Source organism: Notechis scutatus, chromosome 1 (assembly GCF_049901735.1).
Source record: "Notechis scutatus isolate UNSWTSFEM ecotype Mainland chromosome 1, rNotScu1.2, whole genome shotgun sequence".
In the NCBI taxonomy this organism is placed as follows: Eukaryota; Metazoa; Chordata; class Lepidosauria; order Squamata; family Elapidae; genus Notechis; species Notechis scutatus.
The window spans coordinates 251,083,408-251,102,401 of record NC_142009.1 but is presented as its reverse complement, the minus strand read 5'-3'; the positions used below and the strand labels follow the sequence as shown (position 1 = coordinate 251,102,401).

Below are 18,994 nucleotides of genomic sequence, written 5' to 3'. Positions count from 1 at the left end.
AGAAGTCATTCATCCTACGGCCTCTCAATTAAGGCCCCAAAACTTATTAATTTATTGTTTGTTTGTTTTCTCCCAACCCTGAAATCTTTAATAACAAATCACTGAATCTTTCATGCAACCATGCAAGATAAATCACATTCGGAGTAACTCTTGAGCTCTCTCAGCACTTCAGCTACCATGTGAGCAGAGAGGCTGGCCAGTCACTTTTAACCCCTAATATGGACTCATTCACATTCTTGTGCTATAGGGGAACACAGGAGGAGGAGGAGGAGGAGGAGGAGGAGGAGGAGGAGGAGGAGGAGGAGGAGGAGGAGGAGGAGGAGGAGGAGGAGGAGGAGGAGAAGGAGGAGGGGCTTGAAACTTGCCTGATTTATGAGTGGACTCTCCTCTCATGCAATTTAAGGAATCACACATCTGTGTAGTGCTGGTTAAAGTCTTCCCACTAGGATGAAGAAGAAAAGTGCATGAAAATAAAATAAAATTAAAGACTTTTTAATTTACATCCTTTCCTCCCCCCACTTGCCCCACCCCTCATTAAAGAATGGGGCTATTCTTGAGAGTTTAGAAGTGAAGAAAAGGTGGACCCAGGAGCCTTTTGAACTGTTTTTCTTCCCGAGCATGGATTGGGAAGAAAAACAGTTCAAAAGACTCCATGTCCAGCTTTTCTCCACTTTTGAAACTCTCAGAAATACCCCCATTCTTTAAAAATATCGGAGTGCTTCTTGCAATAATGCAGAATTTTGTCACACTATATGTCTGTATTTAAAAATAAATAAACCCTCCGACAACTTGACTTTGAGTTGATTTTTATGGAGGTGAATATAACACATTCTTTCTCTGGTCTAACAGAACTTTATGGGTCAAGGAACGCTTGCTGCCACACACCCACACATATATATAAGAACAACCACAATAATACTAAAGCAGGAGAAGAAAGACATTTTTTTCGGTTATGTGCAAATCTCTCACCTGAGGCTTTTTTAAATGGTTGGATATTAGTTTTGGCCGAAAAAACAACAACAAAAGTATGTTTTCCCCAAGTGGCACTAACAATCACCAACAATTTTATAAGAGGCACTAAAAATTGCAACAACAAAAAAACACACCTCCCCCCCTTTTTTTTCCTCTGAGAGAAAAGGGAGCAGCGAGAAGGGAAGCAAAAGAAGAGAGAAATCCGCTCTTTCTGGTTAACTTCTTTCTGGTCTTTAGATCTTCCCCCCTTTCACTGTCCTGTGACACACGCTGCCTACCTCGCCTCACTGCTTTAAAAAGTAAGATCAGGAGGGGGTGAGAACTGCTAGCACAAAGCTCACGGAAGGCAGACAATGGCTTCCATTTTATTCCCCTCCCCAAACCTAGAGCGCAAGAACCATCTAGCCTCCTCCTGCTCGGGGCAAGGCAGCTTCCAGCTTAAGGCACCAACAGCCTTTCCATGTATAAAGAACAAGGAAATATCCTCTCCTCCCAGCCTTAGGCCTGCCTTGGCCCAGGACCGGGGCAACCCCACAACGCCTGACTTTGGTGGGTGTTCATTCCTACAGTCAGTCAGTCAGTCAGTCCTTCCTTCCTTCCTTCCTTCCTTCCTTCCTTCCTTCCTTCCTTCCTTCCTTCCTTCCTTCCTTCCTCCCTCCCTCCCTCCCTTCCTTCCTTCCTTCCTTCCTCCCTCCCTTCCATCCATCCATCCATTTTTTTTTCTTTTAAAGTTCTGTAGTCCCTGATGTGTCTGCATTTTATCCCAGCCCTTTTCTTTTAGGTTCCCAGCCTAGCAGGAGGAAAATAGAGAAGTAATTTCTCGTTATAAATATCTGGAGGTAATTATGTTACTGGTGCGAGTTGTTAAGGGTTGTAAAAAGATACAACAGCGCAGTGGGGTGCTCAATTGGGGTGAGACAATTACAATAAAGAAGCTATTCAAGAGAGGTTTTCTTTTAAAAAACAGCGAAGGGGAGGAGGGGGAGAGAAAACCGAGAGAGGTAAAGGAGATAAAATAATGAAACGGTGCTCGCTTTCAATTCATCTCCTCCCACGTTCTCTTTACTTGTTTATTTAGAAAGCGTTCTGATTTTGTTTTCAAGAAAGCCTTCCCCCTCTTTTTTCTTTTCTTTTTTTCCCATTCCTGGTTTGTTCACAGAGATTCATTGTGTTCTTTCTCCGGGGAAGAAAAAAAGAGGCCAAGGCGGGCAGACGGCCGGAGTCCAAACTGGGCCCGCTTTGGACGGCTTTCCCCAAGCCATTAAAAACAAGAAAGGGAACCGGCGACACCCGGGGCCTTCCCCGCAGCGTGAAGGACCTTCCAGGGGGTAAATATTGACTCGGCTGCCGAGAGGCACCGATTAGCGGCCTGGCCCATCTAGAGGCGAAGCTGGAGCTGCAGGAGCCCCGTTCCAACAACTCTGCCCGGACAGTCTGTTAAGCCTGCTGCCGGCCGCGGTTGGGGCGTGGGGGGGGGCTTTGCTAGTTTGGTAGCCCGCCGCCTTTCTCCACGCGGAAACTTTGGCTTCTCGGGGCTCCACCGCCTTGGCTCTTCGGCCGCGCCCCCTCAGCACCGGGGAAAAAAGGGAGGCCGGGGCTTAGCCAAAGGCCAGAGGGCGTCCGCGAGAAAAACACGAGCCCCACACATCCACACCCACCCACGCCCGCCCGGTAGCCCCATCGGGGAGCGGGTCCCACTTTGCCACGAAGCAGCCCAGTTGCTCGCGTTGCGTTTTTATGTTTGCGGAGAGGCGCCCGCTGCGGCGGCCGGTGCCATCCATCCCTCAGCCGGTCCAAGGGTCGCCCTGCTGTCGCTTTCCAGGCCCATTTTTTGTTTTTCCTCCCCTTCCAGACGGCTAAAGGCCTAAAAACTTGCGCCGCCTTTCTTGAAAACCACCTCCAAACCGTGGCCCTAACCGGGTCGACTTAGGATGCCGAGTCTTCTCCCTTTTGCTGCCAGCCGAGTTAGCTCTTTAGGTGATCAATGTTTACAATCCCGTGACAAAATCAGCCCAAAGAGAAACGCTCATCCAACGGCGCGGCGACGGTTGCAAAGGTCACCAGCTATGAAAAGAAAATATTGCCAAAGCCTCCCGATTATGATGATGATGATTATTATTTGAGGCCTACGATAGCCCGCAGGAGCCACTTTGAAAAAAGCTTCCCTGTTTTGAAAGAACTCGAACCAGCCTGAAAACTTTCTTCGCCTTTCTCTGCTCCCATGGGTGCTGCGACTGGTTGGTCCCTTGTTGCTGTTGCCGTTGTTGTTTGGAAGCGGCGGGTCTGAAGGCGTTTTAGCAAAGGTCAGTGGATTTGCCGTTCCCTTGAGAGACCTTAAAGAGATCGCAGAGAGAAATTGCTTCTTCCTTCACTCTTTTGAAGTGACCCCGGCAGGCAGCATTTCCGCGTGCAGGTTGGCTCAAAAGTAAGCGCCATTTACTTTGATGGGGTGTTTTTTCTATCCATGTTGGCCGGGCATGAAGCTACACAGCCTTAAAGTGCTGCGGAGGGAGGTGGCAGAAAACTTTTCCAGGGTCCTAACAACTGCCCTGAATTTTCACTGGAGCTGGGAGAACAATTTTTTTAAAAAAAGCGGAGAGGGGCGAGGCATCCAGGCATACAAAGAGGAAATATTAATTTGAAAAATCCAAGGGTTTCCTTTGCTTGCATGAAATAGAAACAGAAACTCTTGTTTCATTTCGAAACTTGATCGCAAGTTCTGTGCAAAAATTTAGGAGATTTCCGTTTTCACAGAACCGGTAGTGAAAGGGGTGCAGAAAGGCGACTCGATTCTTTCCTGCTATTTTTGGAGGGAGGGGGGGATCCGGTTTCCTTTTTTTCCTCCCCCCACCCTTTGTTTTTGTTTAAACTGTTGGCACTTATAGCCAGGTGATGGTCAAGTTAGAAAGTTATGTTGGTTCCTTTTCTTTTGCGGTGGATAAGTTTGGGGAGATCTCGAGGCTGCTTGATTGAGAGTGACAGTCCTTTAGGCTCGCTCAGACCATCCCGGACGTAGCAACTACTCAAGAGCTGACTTGGCCTAGAAGGTGACGCTACAATCACCAACAACCCCCCCTTCTTTCACCCCACCCCCCCATTTGCTTATCACCAGGCACATGAATAAAAGATCCATAAATAAAGCCCCCAGGATTCCCCCAAACAGGACTCCTTCCTCACCCAAACAACACCCAGGCGCCTGCCTCTTTGAAATACAAAGCAAGAAAAGTGAGGGGGAAAAGAGCTGGGTGTGAGGAGAAAGAGAGAGAGAGAGAGAGACATCCACACTCGGATCGATCCAGGCGGGCGTAGTAGAACAACAGAAAAACCCGGTCACATCCGCCACGCACGTTCTGGGAGTCCCTACAAGCTTGTCGCCCTTAGTCAGAAGGGGCTAGCTAGTCTTTGGGAGGGGGGTTCTGTCCAGTCAAAGGCAGTCTAGCCGCCCTACTGCAGCCATTGCTTCGTCAGGCAATACTGTTTGCCGGGAGGGAAGGATGCAGGAAAGAAGAGGAGGAAGCAAGCTACCTTTGAGACTGGTGCATCTCCCAAGATCATCTCCGGCTTATAAAAGTGGAGATAAGAAAAGAGGGAGGGGATGTGTGTGTGTGTGAGAGAGAGAGGTTGGGGGGAGAGGGAGAGAGAGAGAGAGAGAGAGAGCAAGAGAGAGAGAGAGAATGGGCAAAAGAGAAAGGAGGCAGATAGGAGGTGGGAGGCAGCATGCACCCCTAAGGAGAAGAAGCAAGTAGACTCACCTTTTGGAGGCATCCTGTCTTGTTGTCAAAGCTCTTGTCAACAGTTTTAAAAAGCGCCCGTGATTTGAAAGGGTGGTGTCTTTTAAAAAGGATTGCCAGTAAAAGAGTTTTTCTCCAGTGACGCTGCTGGTTGTGTGATCTTGAGTTCCTGGGAAGGCGACAGAGATTGACAATAAAATGGGCTGACACTGACTGGAGAGGGAAGAAGAAAGAGGATGTGAGAGGAGGGGGGGGGCGGAGAGGGAGGGGGGTAGAGGGAGAGAGCCAGAGCACACCTAGGCTGATTGGTGATGGTTCAAGGGTATGAATGTGCGTGTGCGCCTAGTCTCTGCCTCGCCTCCATCGGCCCATTAGCAAAGGCTGACCTCTGTCATCATCTTCCAGCAAAACACTTCCTCCCCGCGCCTTAACCAGAGCGGGAAATGAGGCTGAGCCAGGGTTCGCTTTTCAAACCCACTAATCATTCCACGCATGCAAATGCTCGGCTCGCTCCCACACAAAATATTGCTTTATGCAAAGCAACGCCATTGCCTCCCAGCTGCCGATTGGATGTTCACTCACACTGCCTGGTTCAATTGGCCCATTTGTTTGAATATGAATGCACCGGCTTCTCGCTCTATCTCTCTCTCTCGCTCTCCCCACCCCGCCTTCCCGCTCCTCCTCGCTTGGATCCCCCCCCCCCGCCCTCCCCCATTTGCCCTGGGTTCCTTTTCTATCTTTTCCTAGCTCAAATCCGAAACTTTGGGGACCACAAGGATGAGCGGCCGGGCAATTGCCAAGCTTAACCGTTTTGGCTTTGGAGAGGTGTTTTCTTGGTTTGTTCTCAAGTTATCCAAAATAATACCACTGGGGCCTTCCTGAAGTTTCTCTCCCTCTCTTTCCCACCTCCCCTCCCCTTTCCTTTGCTTCCTTCCCTCCTCTCCCCCCCCCTTTTTTTTCATTTACCAGAGCCAAAGTGCCTGCAACTAAAATATCAACTCTGCTCACACCCGCCCCCTCGCCTCTGAGTTAGGGCCCGGAGTAAATAAATAATGTCGCTTGAAAAACGAGTGCCCTTTTCTTTCCAAAGCGGCCGTGGTTGGTGCGGGCGGGAGAGGAGAGGGAGGGGGAGAGAGAGAGAGAGAGAGACGACCCATTTGCATTTAAACAGTTAGCTTCCACCAGACAATGGAGATAAGGAAAAAAATAACATTCAGATGGTAACGACATAAATATTTGGGAGACAGGCGCTTTGGGGGGAGAATCGCCTGGAGGTAGCCAAGTCTACAGTTGGATGTGTGGGTATTCATTCCCTCCCTTTTTTTTTTCCAAGTGTGATGGAGAAAGGAATTTCTGTCCTCTCTCTCTCTCTTTCCCTCCCCTCTGCCTGGAAAGTGCAGAGCAAATACACAATTTACTTTGTGTATTGAGGGCTCTCGTGAAAAGGGCCTGAAGAGCCCTTGCCTAAACTTCTTCCACGTGCCGTTTGTTGACTAAAAGCTGTAAGGTTCCCTCGACCTCGCGCCCCACCTCCGCTGCAGACATTACAAAAAAATAAAAAAATAAAAGACAAGGCGAATGGAGGAAGGGGGAGTACTAAATTCCCCCCCCCCCACACACACACACCCCAATGGGTGAATATGGGTGTTTTGTGTGTGATGGTGTCTTTTGCTTCCACCAGCTTTGGCCCAATCTTGCATCTCATCTCCGGGCCGTTTCTTCTGTCTGCACCCAGGCAGAAAAACCGAGGGCCGAAGGCAGGCAAACTTCTGGCCACACACACGACCACAAGTTCATTTGTTGAATGGCGGAGTATTAGGATACACCTCAGTACACTCCAAAGCAACCCCTCCGCGCCTGCATTTAAGGTGACACCGGCAGCACCAGTTCGAGCTCAGGGTGTTCCGATCGTTGATGGCGAGCGGTCGGGGGTGAGGGCGCGGTGGGGAGGGGGGAAGGCACTTCCTCTTGCATAAAGGGAAAGGGGGGCGGGGGGGGCAGGGAGGAAGAGAGAGAGAGAGGGAGGAGGAAGGCGCGCCCTCCCTCCCCCTCTTCAAAATTCCAGGAGGCTGAAAAGGGGGGGAAGCGACGACAACGAACGCGCCAAGCATAAAATGAAGTCGTAGCCCCGCATACACTTGACTTCTCTTGACATGTGAAAAGTGCTAAAAGTCAGAGCTCATCAATAAAGTAGCTGGCGATTGAATGAGGGCCCTGACAAGCATCGCATTCTTCCAGAAAGTACAATGAGGAGACAAACGACTCTGCCAAGGAGTTAGCATGGGAGTGAAAAGACGCCTCAATGGGAGCTGGATAATGGGCTGCCAGGCCGTCACGCACTGACTGTCATCTGCAGCCCGGCAGAGAAACTGCGGCGGCCCCTAAAAAGCACAAAACTGGCTGGAAAGACCAATGGGCAATTCCTTCCGAGGGTGGGCCCCCGCCCGAGGCCAGCCGGCCAGCCGGCCAGCCAGCCAGCCAGCCAGCCGGGTCTCCCCTCCTTTTCCTCGTTCCAGCCTCCTTCCTTTCCTCCTGCCAATGTGCCTCGAAGCGGAGGGCCACTAAACAGTGGGACTCTGCTTCTGTTTAGGGCTATGGATGGGTTGTGGTTGGTTTTTTCCCCCCACTTCGCCTCGCCCGGGGTGGTGGGAAGGTGGTGAGGAGATTGAAGAGAAAGAAGGAAAAGGGAGAAATGGAAGAGGCTGGAATTGAAACTCGGGATTTTCTCTCGGTGACAAAACTTTTGGTGCAGGCTGGGGCTGCCTGTCCTTCTGCGACCTAGGTGGGTGAGGTGAGATGGTGGAAACCTGCAAAGCTTTTAAAAAAAAGAGAGAGGTTGCAGAAGAGGAACCTGGCTATTTTCCTTTCATTTGCAGGTCTAGGGGTTTCCCCCCTTTCAGCTCCCCTTCTCAGGTCTTTTTTCTTTCTTTCTTTCTTCTTACAGCCTTTCCTGGGGGGTAACACCTGTCCCCCTCAGTTGCTGAGGAAAAGACAGGACCCGGCAGGCTGGACCAACCCTTGTCCTTTGGCCACCCTAGATAGGCCTAAGGCAATCTGTATTTTCCCCCATTGAACTGGAAAGTGGGAGCTAAGTTTGTAATCGGACCTGAATATAATGGTGGAGACGAGGGGGTGGGCGGAACCCGGGAAGAGTCGAACAGGACTTCCGTAAAGGTAAGTAGGAACTTGAGAATTTCCTGGGTTGAGTTGCTGGTGTGTGCTGAAAGGCTGTTCGGGTTGCTAATTTAGATCTATTTAAAATGAACTGGTTTCCCCTCCCCCCCTTAATATGCCCCACTCTTATTCTTGAATCAGCCTCAGTAAATTTGAATCCCTTTAATGCGAGGGTGATAACCCCCTCCAGTCAATTTAATATTCATAGTTAAATTATTCATATATATTTTTTTCAATCCAGCTTCAGGAAAACTTTAGAATGAGCTTCTCAACAAGGATCTTGGTAGAAAGGTGGAAAAGAAAAGGAAATCTAGATTAAGAAAACCTGGACTTTTTTTTTTTTGCTCCTTCCAAAACTTTTGTTAAGTCAGCAAGTGGTTTGAAAGTCCTTCTAGAATAGATAGCGTTGTAATAAAATAATAAAATAAAGTATAAAGTGGGGTTACCATGCCGTTTGGTGAGTGTGTGATTTATTTAGACTATTCTAGTCTTATGAATTATGCTTCCCTGTTTCTCTCTTTTAGTTTAAAAACATTAACACTTTTGAGAAATATAACAACCACAGCAATGACAAAGAAGGGAGAGGGGGGAAAAAAAGGAAAGTGAGAGGGGGAGAAGCCACAAGCTCTTTCCCCAGATCTTCAGGCAAATATCATTTTTACAACCATTCAATTAGCCATTCTTTGGATTAGCACCTACTTATATGCTTCATCTCCAAAAGAAAGAAGCCGTAATCTTGTTGCTATTTTCCCCCAGGGCACAGTAGGCCTTGTGTGCCTCCCTTTCTTAGTTGATGATTTAAAACACACACACACACACACACACAGGGAGAACAAAAAAACAACGAGAGGGAAATAGTGAATAATCTGACGTCATTGCAGAAAAGGGACTGGAAGAACTGAAGAAGCAAGTCTGAGTAAAAAGAAAAAAAGAGAGAAGGGCCACAAAAGATCGATAAAAAAAAGAGTGGGCGCCTGGGATGGCTGCAGATTTATCAGGACTTGGAGGACAAGAGGGCGAGGGAAGGCGGAGGAGCCTCTGAAACTAAGAAAGCAAAAGTTGAAAGAGAGGGAGGGCGGAGAGGAGGAGAGGAAAGAACAAGAGCGAAGAAGGGCCTGCATTAAAATGTGCATGTGTGAAAGAGAATGGGAAAAGGAAGAGCACCAGGCGTGTAGAATGTGGGCGTGAGAAAGCAAAGCAGGATTTATGTGAAAAGAAGGGAGAGAGAGGGAGAAAAAGAGGGACTATCGGACAGATCAGCCTTAGGTCCAGCGGGCCCGGATGCCTTACAAGAGGGTTCAAGAAAGTGGGGAAGGGGGCGGGGGAGAGGAGGAATGGGCGTGAGAAGGGAACTCGGTTGATGGGGCTCTGAATACAGGCCGCCTTCTCGCAAGGAAGGTCCCCTCAACACGGCGGGGGAATAGACGTGGCGTCGACGTCCTCGGGAGCGAGCTTAAGCCCGAAGCCCGGCACTTCAGGGATCGGAGGGCGAGGAGTCGCTGGGATCCGGGCGTGCTTGCGCGTGAGTGAAGGGCCCCGGGGGAGGGTCCGTGGGAGGCCGCGTGGGCTGAGATCTGCAGGTGTGGCAGGTGGTGGCAGGTGGGCTCTAGGACGGTTCTCGCCTGGGCTGGAAGGGCTGCCCCGTGGGGAGTGGGGGGCAGCAGCGAGGAACCCCCTCCCCAGGCCGGCTCCCGGCTGCCAAGGGCAACCTAGGAAGGTGGGAGACGCTACCTGCCACCGGAGGCAGAGGAGACGGAGGAGGCCTGGACCGGAGACGCCATTTTAAGTCGGGCTTACTCCGGTTCCTGAGAGGGGCGGGGCATTTAAAACAAAAACAACCACCCCCAAAAAGAAGTAGAAGAAGAAGAAGAAGAAGGGGGGGCGGGGAGAGACAAAATCAGGACAGGACGCAGGAGGGTAGAAGAAGCGAGGCCCCCTTCCCGCTTCACTCAGTCGGGCCGAGGCCGTCTGGGCAGGTGGGCGCCTGGGCTGGCCCGAAATTTGAGGCTCGTCGAAGTGGCAGCCGTCCTCCGGGAGCTCCTTCCCAGGCGGCCCTTCTGCCAGGGACGAAGAGGAACCGACGGAGCGAGGAGCGGGCGGGAGGGCGGACGGGGCGGAGAAGTGATTGATTATTACCGACCGGTCCGTCTCGGAAATGGGGCGCGCGAGGGGCGGACCGGGAGAAAATAGGCCTCCTCCTTCTTCTTCCTCTTCTTCTTCCTCTTCCTCCTCCTCTTCTTCTCCTTCTTCCTCTTCTCCTTTCTTCTTCTCCTTCCTCCTTCTTCCTTCTTCAGAGATCCCGTTGGATCAAGAAAGGTGAAAGCGCTTGGAGTGCAACCGCGTGCCCGATCCACCAGGCTGATAGCCCAATCCATCCCGCCGGATCTGGTAGGCCGGCCGCCGAGAACAGCTCTCCAAAGATCGGGCGGGTTTCTTCCTAGGCGCTCAATGCGCTTGAAGCGGAGGCGGTGCCAGGAATCCAGAAGGGTTTGTTCCCGGTGTGTGTGTGTGTGTGTGTGTGAAAAAAACGCGCCTAGGATCGCAGCGTGGGCTCTTGCCCATCTCACCCGGCTGCCGGCACTAACAAGCGGGCCTTGGAGGGGAGGCGTTGCTTAGTGGAGCCTGGAGCGGCAAGAGCCTCCCAGGCTCACCGATTTCCTGCGAGTCAGCTGCTCAGTGGGCCAGACTCGGCTTCGACAGGGAACATTTGGGCCCAAGGCTTCTTGCGCCTGAGAAAGCCACCTGCAACGCCTCCAAAGCCCGCCAGCGGCTGTCTGCGTGTTCAGCAAAATAACAATAATAACAATAAAGGAATGAATGGTAGGTTCGCCTTGCTGTCGTGATAGCGGTGTCTGGATGTGACGGTCAGTGTCAGGCGAATTCCAAGCTGGTCGGTCAGAAATGGCTGCACGTTAATGGCTAAAACATACAGATGTGGGAGCTGGTCTGAGGAATTTGCGAGCCGGGGTATAGAGGAAGGTTCCCTTGGCCTTATCAAGGAAAGCAGTCGCGGTCGGTGGATCGACCGTTGCTCCCTTTTTGCAGCACTTTACGTCTGTTATGTGAGGGGGACAAATGCTCGGTCGCTAGATTTTCCTGTGTTTTTGTTTCCCCCTTTTAAAACTCACCCACACAAAGCAAAGCGGGGAATTGAAAAGAATTGCTACTAAAAACTGAGAATCGCTCAGAGCTTTGGCAGCTCTCTAAAAGACTAGCATCTTTGTTTATCTCCCGAATGCTAAATAAAGACAGAAGTGTGAATAACCGATACAGATTGTTGCAGTGCTGTCATTTGATCCCAGGAAGTGCAATCTATTTATGAAATCCCAGGAAGTGCAATCTATTTATATATATAAAGGGTGGGAGAGGGAGCGGGGTGCCCCCCTCAGAAGGAATCACTGAATTAAGCTGCTCTGTGGATCGTCTCCTCGCATTAAGATCTGCCTTGTGAAGCACTCTTTTATAAATACCCCGAAAAGGGCTTAAAGTCCTCTTGTCCACTTCAGTCTCAGACTGAAGAGATTCACCCGCACTGACTGGTCGCTCCACAACGCCTCAGCCTTCAGGACACCGGCTGCCGACTTCGATTGGGGGAGAAGCCCTTGAAAAACCACTTAATGCGCCGGACACCGAGTTAAACGGAGCTTTGGCGAGTTTATACCAACAATCTGCAAAAAAAAAAAAAAAAAAGTTTGGAATCGATTTAACCTCTTTTTTGTGTTTTTTTGTGTTTTTTTCCATTAGGCGTTTTGCAGGAAGGCACTTTTGTGTGCCAGGATTAGAGAAAAATGGAAGGCGGAGGGGGTGGTGTGGTAGGATGGAGAAAGGACTCGGCCTTGGGGAACTCTGAAAAGAGGCGGCAGCCACCGCCGTGGCGTTGTTGTTTTTGTTCCACCATAAAGACAGTTTAATATTTTATACTGCAGGGAAGAAAGTCGACCTATAATCACCCCGGAAACTTCTTCCAAAAAGTGAAAACGGAGGGAGAGAAGAGAGAGAGAGAGGCGCGAGAAATCACCTCAGCAAAGCGCATCCTGACGAGCTTTTCTAAACGCTATTGATTGGAACAAGCTGTTCAGCTGCCCCCCCCCCTCCCCGAAGCCCTTAATCTGCCTGTTAATCAAGGCACTAAGGAGCTCAATGCGACTTTTATTAGAGACTGGAGAACGGAGCGGCAGAAAGGATCAAAAGACTCGCCCCCTTGATATTTGTCAAGCCAGCCTCCCCGCAAAAAAAAAAATATTTTCAATTACAGAGCAATTCTTAGCTTATCATCGCCGCGTAAGAGAAACACGCAGATGGTTTCCCCCCAAACGCTGCCAGAAGAGACGAGCCGGCTCAAAAAGGCGGAGGGAGACTTCGCCAGAGCTGCAGCCATCGCGGATTCTCAGGCTTTCCCCCCCACAGCTGGGCGCTGCAAGGAGGAGAAAAGAAAGGGAACATTCCGCCGGAGCAAAGATAGATACACTCTCGTCGTCTTCTTTGGCTTTTTCTCTCCCTTCTTCTTCTTCTGTTCCACCTCCTTTCTAGGAATCGCTTGGGTGGTTCGGAGAACAGTATCAGCTGGACAGCCCCACATTTATCAATCCCAAAGGCCGTCTGAGTGTGTGTGTGTGTGTGTGTCCCTTCTCTGCGTGGATTTAGAAAAGGGCAGCTTTCCGTGGGTTTGTGTTTGCATCCTAGGGAGTGGTGGTGGTGCTGGTGGGGGGGAACGCCAGGAGTCCTGAAGATATTCCACAAATTACTTTAATATATATATTTATATATATATTTACCAGTGCATATAGGTGCGCGGCAGGGGATGGGTAGGTTTTATGTGTGTGTGCGCGCGCGCGGGTGAGTGGGAACGGAGTCGGGCCCGTTCCTCCAGAGCTAGTTTCAATTAAGGTAAAGGTGGAGAAAACTTTCCATCTGTGAAGATCAACATTTTGATCTTGTCGTTTTTAATGTGATCGGATGGCGCTGGATGTCAACGAGATATGCATATAAAAGACTATGTGGTCAGAGGTAATTATGTCACAGCTTTTTCTCGTCGTGACAGCTGGATAAACACAATCTCCAATAAACATCTCTAATTAGGGAGGAGGACCTGCGAGGCTGGGTGTTTGATTTATTACCCATCCAGAATGTCCATTTACTGGAGAAGATTAAAGTGGACTTTTCCCCTCCTTTTTAATTTTTTTTTTATTTTTTGGTTCCAAAGCACCTTAAGAGATAGTAAGAACTGAAAGGCTGCAGACTCCATCCAAGAGAGTGAATGAAAGAAAAATGGGGGAAGGGGGAGGAGAGGGGAAAAAAAGCCATTATCCCACTAATCCTTTTTTCCCCTAATTAAGTACCCTCACCCAATCATCTGGATTTCGAAACACAGCTCACCTGCCTTGGGCTACAATCCTAAACAAACGATCTGAAGCCTTGTTGGGATTTATTCTCAGGGACGGGCAGCTTTCTCTATGTTCGGCTTAAGCCAAACCCGTTCAGAAAATAGCCCTCCTGTACAAATCAAACTGCTTTTTAGATAAGTGGGGTTATCCAAAAAAGCAATTTGATTTGTTTCAGGAGGGCTATCTTCTGTACGGCTTAAGGCGGCAACTCAACACAACAGTTCTCCAACAGTTCCTTCTTTTTTTCTCATCTATTTCTTTGGCTTCTTTCACTCTTATTCTTCCCTTTTGCAGCTGCCGCCTCCGCCGCCCACAGCAAAACAGAAAAGGCAAAATAAAAACCAAACACGCCCTCCTGCTCGCCTCTGACCTACCTGTGTACGTTTTTTACTACCTGACTTCACGCTACCTTTTGGAGAAGAAATTCCTCCGCCATTCTATACCCAGCCTTTTTTTTTTTTTTTTTACTACTCGTTCAACTTCGGGATTCCACGGCCAATTCATCGGACCAGAAACTTCGAGAAAGCTTAGCCGGATGGCAACAGTTGAAAAGTGAAATCAGAGCCGGTATCTAGGCTTCCCGCCTCCACCTTTTCTCCCACCCTTAACGCACCACCTGGGTTTTCTTGCAAGCCGGGATAATTAAGTCGGTGGCGCGAGAAACAAGGTAGAGCGGTAGAATTTGCAATACGAGACCGTAGGCCTTTCAGAGCCAGAGCTAAAGGAATTCTTCCGGAGAAAGTTGCTACAGGTCAACTCCTGTGTGTTCTTCCCTGCCGGTGCTAACTTCCAAAAGAACGCAGAACTTCGAGGGGTGGATTTTAGGCTGAATTCAACTTGTGGACCAGGGTCTGAAAAAGCGTCCCCCTGACGCCTGGTATTTTGCTCTCTCCCCCCCTCCCTCGCTTTCTTCCTCAGGCTTTTGGTATGGCTGGTAGGGGAAAGCAGCAGTAGTGGAAGCCTTGCAAAAAGGGGCCAGGAGGCTTTTCTACCTAAGGGGCGAGTTACCTTGCTTGAAACTTTCGGGGGGGGGGGCGTCCCCGAATGTATTCCTTTGGCTTGCTCTGGAGCAGCAACCGCCCCAAACGGAACCCATCCAGAACAGAGAGAAAATGGACCGAAGTGAGACCGAACACGTGGCTGCTGATGGGTTGGCAAACGGCGGGAAGCAAAAAAAGAAAAAAAGAAAAAAAAGAGGACGAGGCTCCCGTTCGGATTGATTCAAAGCAAGTTACCCACCGCCAAAAAGCTTCCCCTGCCAGGCGAGGGTCTCTCTTGAGGTTGCCCCGAAATGAGCGACAAACTCCCCAGCGGCCCCGACGGCGCAGCCCTTTCAGCTTGCCTGAAGCCCAAAGGCGAGCAGGGTGTGCTGTAGTCCCCGCGTAACCCGAAACGCTTTTCTTTCTCCCTCAGTGAGCATCGTTAATTGTTAGTTTTTTCTTTTTTTTTCCCAAGGAAAGCTCAAATCCCTGGGACTGGGGGATCGAAAATGCTACCCAACAATGCGCGCCGCATTCTTTCGTTGCCTGCCTGAACTTCAGAGCACCCAAGGCGAGGAGGGCCGCGACTCCGGGCTCGCTCCAGTACCAAACCCCTCCAGTTCCCTCTTTTTTTGTGTGTATGTAAAACCCTACCTCCCTGCCCCAACACCCGTGATGCTTTGGCGGGGAAAGGACTCGCGGTCTTCCCCACCTCCCTTTGGCCTCGCTTCTCCATTGCAAAGGAAAAGGTCCAGGCCATTTTCCCCTGGCTCTTCCTATCCGCTTCCCACGGCTTGGGTTAGTTACACCTGTCCGGTCAACGATACGGTGCTTCACGGTGGGAAAAATAATAACGACACTCTTCTTCAGTAGCACATGGGCATGCATGCAGCCAGAAGTTGGCTAGCCGACGACGCCCAGCTCAGCCCAGACGTCAAATAAGGGTCGCAGCAACGGCAACTTCGCCCCCCCCCCGCCTTTCCCATCATAAAGATTGAACAGAGCTTTGAGATCAGCCATCGGGCAAAAGAGCAGAGCCAAATAAATCTTCGCGCACAAACACCTCATGCACGTGAAGACGTCTGCGTGAGAGGGAGAAAGCGTCCAGGCGCGTAAAAAAAAAAAGAAAAAGAAAGAAAAAAGCAAATATCCAGGACGGGCAGAAAATTCGGGGAGGGGGGGGTAGGAAAAACCAAACAAATCCAATTGCGGGAGGCTCCCGCTTTAGAAGCCGCTCTGCAAATTCTGGAGAACGACGGAATAAAAGGAGCGACAAATGTTTACCTGTTAGCGGAAGGGCAGGCGGCGGCGCATGGTCCTCGGATTCCCAATTCCGCCTCTGCGAGTCGGTCCCTGGCAAGTCAGATCGCCAATTTTCTACATAAGAATCTGCCACACAGTTTAAATGTCATTGACAATATAAAAAAAGCAAGCAAGCCAGGGCGCTTAGCTTTGCACTAACTTTCCCTTAATATCAGCGCCAGCGCTTCCCTCATTGGCTGGGCTGCCCCCGTGACGTCACGGCGGAGAGCAGTTAGAGCGGCTCAGCTAATAAGCCATTCCCCCCCCCACGCCCCCCTCACCCCCGAGAAGGCAGGAGCTCCCAGCGCCGGGCTCGCTCACCTTCCCGCGGCCATTGCTGAAACTTCGAGGCCAGGCGAGGCGCACGTGGAGGCGGCCGGCCTGAGTCTCCAGCCTCTTGCGCTCGATCCGTCTTGCACCCAGGGCTCTTTGCTCCGCTTCGCCACGGACAGAAAAGTATCCCGAATCTCCTTTTGACTCCCTTTGCTTTGGGGTCCCTTTTTTCGAGGTCACTCCTTTGCCCTCCCCGCCTCCATCCCCAGTTTTTAATTCCGCTCTCCTCCTCTTCCTCCTCCTCTTGCTCTTCCTCCTCCTCCTCCTGCTCTTCCTCTTCCTCCTCCTCCTTTTCCTTCCTTCCTTCCTTCCTTCCGTCCACCGCACAGGAAAGTCCACTGTGCTCCCAGTATTTAGTACTTTCGGCCAAGGACTATCGAAAAGTCCCCTGGACAGGTTACTTAGGCTGGAGATCAACGGGCCCCGTCAAGGGAGCCAAGGAGAGGAAGTGGCTTTCCTTCCCAGAGTCTCTAAGACACACACACACACACACACACACACACAAATCTGTGCACCTCTCTCCTCCCACGACTCAGCCGTCGGGAAAAGCCACCTTGGCTTCCAGGTTTCTGCTTCTGGAACAGTCCGACTCTTAACTTCTGAAACAGTTCAAATCTAATTGGGGCTTATAGTTGGCGACCTCGGTTGCAGCAAGGGGGGTGGGGGCAGGGCCTGACAACGATTGACCGCGTTCCGCTTTTAGTGATGTCAGTGGGGATGAACAGGGGTGTGTTATGTATAAAATTGGCCAGCTTAAAAAAAAAACAACCTGGCACGCGCGCGGAGAGAGAAATGTCGAATGGAGACAACTGGGCCAATTCTTATATTTCTTTGACTTCCCCCACTCCAGGTCTCAATAAATTTAAAAGAGAACAAATAGACCGATAATGTTCTCTTTTTTAGGAGGCTGATCCTGGGAAACCAAAGTTCCTTTCAGGAAGCGAACACGCTGTTTCAGGGATATCCCCTCCCCCCCAACCCACTTTTCTTCTCTATCTTTAAAACACTCGTCCATAGGGTGGGGTCGTGTCTTTTCACTGCACTGTCCTCCCGATGTACGTTTTTCTGAGGGGCATTTCCTGGGAGAATAGATTTAGTGGAAGGAGGAGAACGGGAGTTACAGGATTATTTGTAATAGTTTGACTAAATTTTATGAGTCACCCCCCCTTTTTAAAAAAAAAAAATAGCAAGAACTTTATTGCTCTCTCAATTGATATTGGTGAGATAGTCCAGAAGATAAGCCTTGTACAAAAGGGCAGTGAACTCGCTTCGGTTCTGCTAATCAAAATAATTTCCCGAGACCACCAGCTTCTATTCTAAGCGCATGTCTTCTGCATCAAGTCTGGTTAGTGTTTGGTTTTGTGTGTGGGGTGGTGGTGGTGGAGAGATGCATTTAAATACATGGTATTGGATCTCACTAGCTTAAAAACGTGATTGTTCCTTTATTTTTTGAACCACGAGGGATTTTTATTTTCTGGGAAGCAATGATAATCTTTTTCCTATTAAGGCACTGTTCAGAAATAGTCTCCTGAACATTGTTCACTAACGTCAATGAGAATTGCCATCTATTATTTATTGGGAAACTCTGGTTCCATTTTATTGTGGGTTCCCCTTCTTCACACGTTGACAATATTGAGTTCTTTGGTCAAGAAACTGGGCCATGGTGGAAAGTTTCAGATGTGATTTAATTGTATTTTAGGAACATTGGGTGGGGGGCATCTGGAATGGGTTTCTGAAAAGCCCTGGAAGAAAAAACTATCAGAAGAATAGGTTGCTTTCTTCTTTAAACAATATTCTTCCCTTGTTCCCCACATCTTACTTCCTTTCTTGACTCTTGCCTTTGACACACTTGCAGTACAAGCTAATACTACTCAGAAGCAGGCCCCGGGTGGGCAATTGATTTTGCAGGCTGTACCCCATTGCAAAATATTGGAGCTACTTTAAAACCAAGGCACAGACATTCCCTTTAGTCATTTCTCAGTTTTTTCCCCATTATATTGGATTAACATAAATAAACGTATTAAAATAAGATGCTCTCTGAGTTGTTTCTTCAAAGAATATGGTGAGCATAACTGTTTATTTTGCCAAGTGCTTTCTTGGGCGGTTCTCTCATTTGTCCAAACATATTTTCAGAACTGCATGAAAACTATCCTATCCCTGATCTATCAAAGACCTCAAACCTAGGTAATATGCTTTCCCACGGGGCCTCTCTTTTGTGGAGAGACTCCAACTGGCAAGAATGGGAGCCCAGTCTATTGTGGCCCCATCCCCCCCCCTCCCCACACACATTGTCTTTAGGATAGGATCCTCAGGATCTTAACTTTGGAGAATATTCCGCTGAGGAATCCTGGGCCATCCTTTCTTGTAGAGATTTTGATGGCAGCTTGACTGCATGAACATTCACAGATCCCAACATCCTGAAGCCCCAGGTTGAGGATGTCTTGGAGATCTACCTCAATCCCAGCTGAAAGCAAAGGTTTCTGGAGGTCTTGTATGTTCGGGGCTGAAGGGTGTGAGCACACAGAGAAATTAAAATGCTGAAAGAACCAGAAAGGTAACTCAGTCCATCTCTTGGGCCTCTAGCTAAGAGGAAGTCTAACTCTAACAAACTTTGGAGCTTACCTTTCCTGCACCTGCTTAGGATCCAGCCTTAAGGTCCCTGAATACTAGTCTTCTATGGAATGAAAAGAATCTCTGAAAGAGACCATGCTGGAGGAGGTGGGAGGGGGGCGGGGGGGGTTGCCCTCCTACAGACAGGGCTCCAGGTGAAGTAACCTTCAGTACAGGATGAGGCTGAAGGGTTCTTTTCATTCTACTCCAAATATTAGTTCGTTAAGTGGGTTGTCTCCCACGAACACATTTACAGAGCCCTGGACATCAGTGGCGCGAGAGAAACCTGCGGGAAAGAAATTCTACGGAGAGGGGGAAAAAAAAAAAGGCTCGAGAAAGGGAAATAGCGTGTCAAAGGGCTCAGGTTGTCCCTCCTAGCAGAATTACTAAAGGCCTCCGGGAGGAAGACAATCCGCGGTCTTCTCTGGTTCTCGCCGGATGCCCAGCTTTCCTCTTGCCTGTTTGTCGACGGCGCTTTCTAGGCCACCAGCTCTTTGCAAGGGGGCGA

At 49.7% G+C, this 18,994-nt stretch overlaps 1 protein-coding gene across 1 annotated transcript; it reads right to left on the bottom strand.

Moving 5' to 3' along the window:
- Positions 1-224: 224 nt before the first annotated feature.
- Positions 225-18,687, bottom strand: LOC148133324 (uncharacterized). The gene is made up of 6 exons (XM_087960126.1): positions 18,628-18,687; positions 15,865-16,024; positions 15,526-15,630; positions 4,725-4,872; positions 366-442; positions 225-241 (listed from the first exon to the last, which is right to left on the bottom strand). Exons 1-6 carry the CDS (start codon positions 18,685-18,687, stop codon positions 225-227), a joined length of 567 nt encoding a protein of 188 aa, XP_087816252.1.
- Positions 18,688-18,994: the final 307 nt, after the last annotated feature.